Raw genomic sequence first — 6,908 nt, 5'->3', positions numbered from 1 at the left:
TTCCAACAATTCTCATGTAATTTTATCGATTTTAAATGACAAAATTTCTTTTTATTAGAGATATAAGCATAATCAAATGTATTAGCATATCATCTTTGTAATCCTATAGAATTTCTTTAACGCATTAAAAAAACATACAAACGCTAATTGTATGCGAAAAATAAATACATTTTTCAACATAATAACAGTAATATAAATGATTTTGTATCATAGGAAATATGTGTATACCTAAAGAAACGAAAAATTTCCGATATTCTTACATCGGATTTTTGTAGACTGAGTAATTTTGTCTTTAATGCAGTTAATATGCAAATATCATTAGATTGCTAAATAATGTACAATGTAATTCCAACAATTTTCATGTAATTTTATCGATTTTAAATGACAAAATTTCTTTTTATTAATGATATAAGATTCTTCAAATGTATTAGCATATCATTTTTGTAATCCTATAGAATTTCTCTAACGCATTAAGGGTACCTTCTACTCTGCAAATTAAAACAATTTTTTTTTTTTTACATTTTTCGAATGTATATATATGTAGAAATATTGTGTTAAAATTTCAAAAAGATCCGATGTCTCTAACTTCATTTTTGGTGCCTGAACGTAGCTACCTCGGACCGCTTTCCTGAGCGTTCGGCGCGCACGGACGACTCTTATCTTGTTCAATCCCTTTCTCTTTCATTGTTTATTCAAGCAGTTTTTTTTATTGTAATCTGTATAATCCTTCGTATTGTCAGGTATATTTTTCGGGGGATCAGACATAGAGAAATATATAACTGTCTGAAGATGATGATATATAGATTATTAAATTATGATGATGTTAATGGGCTAATAATTTGAATAAAACGTGGCCCATTGCTGGCCCTATTAATCGGCCAATGATCAACTACCATTAATGGGCCGATAATAAATGCCGGTAATGGGCCGATAATAAATGCTGGTAATGGGCCGATAATAAATGCCGGTAATGGGCCGATAATAAATGCCGGTAATGGGCCGATAATAAATGCCGGTAATGGGCCGATAATAAATGCCGGTAATGGGCCGATAATAAATGCCGGTAATGGGCCGATAATAAATGCCGGTAATGGGCCGATAATAAATGCCGGTAATGGGCCGATAATAAATGCCGGTAATGGGCCGATAATAAATGCCGGTAATGGGCAGATAATAAATGCCGGTAATGGGCCGATAATAACTGCCGGTAATGGGCCGATGATCAACTATTATTAATCGGCCAATGATCAATTACCATTAATGGGCCGGGGTTATCATTTGGATATTGAGCCCTCTATGGGCTATTAGAAAACGTCAATGATCGGCCGTTAGTTGTCATCCTTTGCCCGGCGATTGGCCATCCAAGGGCCTGTTTTCAAACTTTGTATGGGAAATTATTAATATCACTTGACTTGAAAAAAAAAAATAAATAAATAAAAGAATAACTCCACCCCAACTTTTCACCTTTACCAACCCCTACCCCAACTTCTTCTTCATATTCTTCTTCTTCCTCTTCCTTTTCCGCGTTGTGTTTACACTTCCCTTATTATTTTCATTTCAATTCTCATTCTAATATCTTCGACAAGGAAACATTTTTATTTCATAAAAAGAAAAAGAAATGAGAAATGTTTAATTGATCATTGAAGTTGAATTTTATAAAATAACAGATTCCCATGTTCTCAACCCTTTTCAAAGTTTGTTTGCATTTTAATTTATTTTCATTTCAACTTGTTCGTACACTTTCGACGGAGACTGTATCTTTCCTTACAAATAGAAAGGGATCATAATATCTCACGATTCATAAAAAAGAAAAAAGATAATAATAATTACCATACGTGTTCCATCGACTGGTGTAAGTACCTCAAAACTAAGGCACTGAAGCAAAAATACAAGCATCCTCCGGCACTTTCTAAAAATGTACAGAAAGTGCTAAAGCCTATTTATGAGGATCTGACTAAGACAGAACTGCTGGAAAGATGTTTAGGTGGACATACGCAGAATAATAATGAAAGCTTTAATAACTGCGTATGGAACATGGCACCTAAACACCTGTTTAACGGCAAAAAAGTTGTTGAAATTGCGTGCAAAGTTTCAGCATGTATCTTTAACGAAGGATTTCAAACAGTGATGAAGATATTGGAAACGATGGGCATGAAACTTGGGCCAGGAGCGATCGACTTTGCTAAAAGACGCGACGACCGACGTATCGAATCTGCGAACCGTCGAAGCTCTGAGTGCTCAAAAGATACCAGATCAAAGTGGAAGAAGGCAAGACTGGAAGAAATTGAAGAATATGAACAAGAAGAAGGTCTATTGTACGGTCCAGGCATCGCAGATTAAGTTTAGGTAAGAATTTTTAACGATTTTGAGTAGAAAAAAACTTTAAACGCGTTTATCTCGAAACTATGTTTTGAAATACTAGCTCCATCGTATCTCACGAACCAGTAAACCGATTCTTATAAAATTTAATCCACATATTCTACACATAAGCTGTAACAAAGTGACGGAGAGTTTTTTCTTATATTTTAATTTTTACTATTTATTTTTAGTCAAAAACAATAAAAAAAAGGTCAAATTTACGTTTTTTTGTAATTTGTCCACCATTTTTTTATTTATTGATAAAATTTTTATATAAAACTGTCACTTTGTAGCTAAAGTCATACAGAATATAAAACCATTTTACTTTTATGTTTCAGGTAAGCCATTCTCAAGTTCTGATGGAGATACCAAAGCACTAAAGTTTTAAGGTGTTTTTTTATACTACTGTTTTTGCAATAAAAAATTAATTAAAATGAAAAAATAAAAATTCATTTATATAGTTTAAGACTCAATTTAACAAACCCAACAACTTTTAGATCGATATCTTTTATAGTTTTCTTGGAAAAAATTCGCGAAAATAGCATTTTTTTTAGGTGCTCAGAGTAGAAGGTCCCCTTAAAGAAACATACAAACGCTAACTGTATGCGAAAAATACATACATTTTTCAACATAATAACAGTAATATAAACGATTTTGTATCATAGAAAATATATGTATATCTAAAAAAACGAAAAATTTTCGATATTCTTACATCGGATTTTAGCATACTAAGAAATTTTCTGTAATGCGGTTATTCTGCAAATATCATTAGATTGCTGAATAATGTGCAATGTAATTCCAACAATTTTCATGTAATTTTATCGATTTTAAATGACAAAATTTCTTTTTATTAGACATATAAGAATAATCAAATGTATTAGCATATCGTTTTTGTAATCCTATAGAATTTCTCTAACGCATTAAAGAAACATACAAACGCTAATTGTATGCGAAAAATACATACATTTTTCAACATAATAACAGTAATATAAACGATTTTGTATCATAGAAAATATATGTATATCTAAAAAAACGAAAAATTTTCGATTATCTTACATCGGATTTTTGTAGACTGAGTAATTTTGTCTTTAATGCAGGTTATATGAAAATATCATTAGGTTGCTGAATAATGTTCAATGTAATTTTACCATTTTTTTTTGTAATTTTATCGATTTTAATTAACAAAATTTCTTTTTATTAATGATGTAAGAATCTTCAAATGTATTAGCATATCATTTTTGTAATCCTATAGAATTTCTCTAACGCATTAAAGAAACATACAAACGCTAATTGTATGCGAAAAATACATACATTTTTCAACATAATAACAGTAATATAAATGATTTTGTATCATAGGAAATTTGTGTATACCTAAAGAAACGAAAAATTTCCGATATTCTTACATCGGATTTTTGTAGACTGTGTAATTTTGTCTTTAATGCAGTTAATATGCAAATATCATTAGATTGCTAAATAATGTACAATGTAATTTCAACAATTTTCCTGTAATTTTATCGATTTTAAAGGACAAAATTTCTTTTTATTAATGATATAAGAATATTCAAATGTATTAGCATATAGTTTTTGTAATCCTATAGAATTTCTCTAACGCATTAAAGAAACATACAAACGCTAATTGTATGCGAAAAATACATACATTTTTCAACATAATAACAATAATATAGACGATTTTGTATAATAGAAAATATATGTATATCTAAAAAAACTAAAAATTTTCGATATTCTTACATCGGATTTTTGTAGACTGAGTAATTTTGTCTTTAATGCAGGTTATATGCAAATATCATTAGGTTGCTGAATAATGTTCAATGTAATTTTACCATTTTTTTTTGTAATTTTATCGATTTTAATTAACAAAATTTCTTTTTATTAATGATATAAGAATCTTCAAATGTATTAGCATATCATTTTTGTAATCCTATAGAATTTCTCTAACGCAGTAAAGAAACATACTAACGCTATCTGTATGCGAAAATTACATACATTTTTCAATATAATACCTGTAGTAGAAATCGATTTTTTATCATAGGAAATATGTGTATACCTAAAGAAACGAAAAATTTCCGATATTCTTACATCGGATTTTTGTAGACTGTGTAATTTTGTCTTTAATGCAGTTAATATGCAAATATCATTAGATTGCTAAATAATGTACAATGTAATTTCAACAATTTTCATGTAATTTTATCGATTTTAAATGACAAAATTTCTTTTTATTAATGATATAAGAATATTCAAATGTATTAGCATATCGTTTTTGTAATCCTATAGAATTTCTCTAACGCATTAAAGAAACATACAAACGCTAATTGTATGCGAAAAATACATACATTTTTCAACATAATAACAGTAATATAAACGATTTTGTATCATAGAAAATATATGTAAATCTAAAAAAACGAAAAATTTTCGATATTCTTACATCGGATTTTAGCATACTAAGAAATTTTCTGTAGTGCGGTTATTCTGCAAATATCATTAGATTGCTGAATAATGTGCAATGTAATTCCAACAATTCTCATGTAATTTTATCGATTTTAAATGACAAAATTTCTTTTATTAGACATATAAGAATAATCAAATGTATTAGCATATCGTTTTTGTAATCCTATAGAATTTCTCTAACGCATTAAAGAAACATACAAACGCTAATTGTATGCGAAAAATACATACATTTTTCAACATAATAACAGTAATATAAACGATTTTGTATCATAGAAAATATGTGTATATCTAGAAAATACGAAAAATTTTCGATATTCTTACATCGGAATTTTTTTAGACTGAGTAATTTTTCTATAATGCAGTTAATATGCAAATATCATTAGATTGCTGAATAATGTACAATGTAATTTCAACATTTTTCTTGTAATTCTATCGATTTTGAATGACAAAATTTCTTCTTATCAAAGATATAAGAATCATCTAATGAATTAACATATCATATGTGTAATCCTTTAGTTTTTCTCTAACGCAGTAAAGAAACATACTAACGCTAATCTGTATGCGAAAATTACATACATTTTTCAATATAATACCTTTAAAAAAATCGATTTTGTATCATAGGAAAGAAGTGTATACCTAAAAAAAAAAAAAAATTCCTATATTCTTACATTAGATTTTTTTAGACTAAGTTATTTTTCTATAATGCAGTAAATATGCAAATATCATTAGCTTGCTGAATAATGTACAATGTAATTCGAACATTTTTCTTGTAATTTTATCAAGTTTAAATGACAAAATTTCTTTTTATTAAAGATATAAGAATCGTCTAATGTATAAACATATCATTTTTGTAATCCTTTAGTTTTTCTCTAACGCAGTAAAGAAAACATACAAACGCTATTCATATGCGAAAATTACATACATTTTTCAATATAATACCTGTAAAAATATCTATTTTGTATCATAAGAAAAATGTGTATACCTAAAAAAACGAAAAATTTCCCATATTCTTACATCGGATTTTTGTAGACTAAGTAATTTTTCTATAATGCAGTAAATATGCACATCTCATTAGATTGCTGAATAATGTACAATGTAATTCCAAAATTTTTCTTTGTAATTCTATCGATTTTGAATGACAAAATTTCTTTTTCTTCAAAGGTATAAGAATCATGTAATGAATTAAGATGTCATTTGTGTAATCCATTAGTATCTTTCTAACGCAGCAAACAAACATATTAACGCTTACTCTATGCAAAAATTACATACATTTTTCAATATAATACCTGTAAAAATATCGATTTTGTGTCATAGGAAATATGTTTATACCTAAGAAAACGAAAAATTTCCGATATTCTTACATCAGATTTTTTTAGACTAAGTTATTTTTCTATATTGCAGTTAATATGCAAATATCATTAGATTGCTGAATAATGTACAATGTAATTCCAACATTTTTCTTCTAATTTTATCGATTTTAAATAACAAAATTTATTTTTATTAAAGATATAAGAATCATCTAATGAATTAACATATCATTTGTGTAATCCTTTAGTTTTTCTCTAACGCAGTAAAGAAACATATTAACGCCAATTGTATATGAAAATTACATACATTTTTCAATATAATACCTGTAAAAATATCAATTTTGTATCATAGAAAATATGTGTATACCTAAAAAAACGAAAAATTTCCCCATATTCTTACATCGGATTTTTCTAGACTGAGTAATTATTCTATAATGCAGTAAAAATGCAAATTTTATTAGATTGCTGAATAATGTACAATGTAATTCCAAAATTTTTCTTGTAATTTTATCGATTTTAAATGAACAAATTTCTTTTTATTAAAGATATAAGAATTATCAAATGTAATAGCACATCTTTTTTGTAATCCTACAGAATTTCTCCAACGCAGAAAAGAGACGTACAAACGCTAATTTTATGCGAAAATTACATACATATTTCAATATAATACCTGTCAAAAAATTGATTTTGTGTCATAGGAAATATGTGTATACCTAAAAAAGCGAAAAATTTTCGATATTCTTACATCGGAATTTAGTATACTAAGAAATTTTCTGT

The 6,908-nt window shown here is 27.6% G+C and overlaps 1 protein-coding gene across 1 annotated transcript; it reads left to right on the top strand.

Annotated features, from left to right (window-relative positions):
* Positions 1–1,808: 1,808 nt before the first annotated feature.
* Positions 1,809–2,936, top strand: LOC149032493 (uncharacterized). Its single transcript, XM_089172879.1, has 2 exons — positions 1,809–2,346; positions 2,697–2,936. Exon 1 carries the CDS (start codon positions 2,035–2,037, stop codon positions 2,338–2,340), a length of 306 nt encoding a protein of 101 aa, XP_089029005.1. The 5' UTR covers positions 1,809–2,034; the 3' UTR covers positions 2,341–2,346; positions 2,697–2,936.
* The last annotated feature ends 3,972 nt before the right edge of the window (positions 2,937–6,908 follow it).

The sequence above is a fragment of the Polistes dominula genome, unplaced genomic scaffold, assembly GCF_049000335.1.
Source record: "Polistes dominula isolate Pdom_NZ unplaced genomic scaffold, Pdom_raw_medaka contig_345, whole genome shotgun sequence".
NCBI lineage: Eukaryota > Metazoa > Arthropoda > Insecta > Hymenoptera > Vespidae > Polistes > Polistes dominula.
This window is presented reverse-complemented; position numbering and strand designations above follow the sequence as displayed.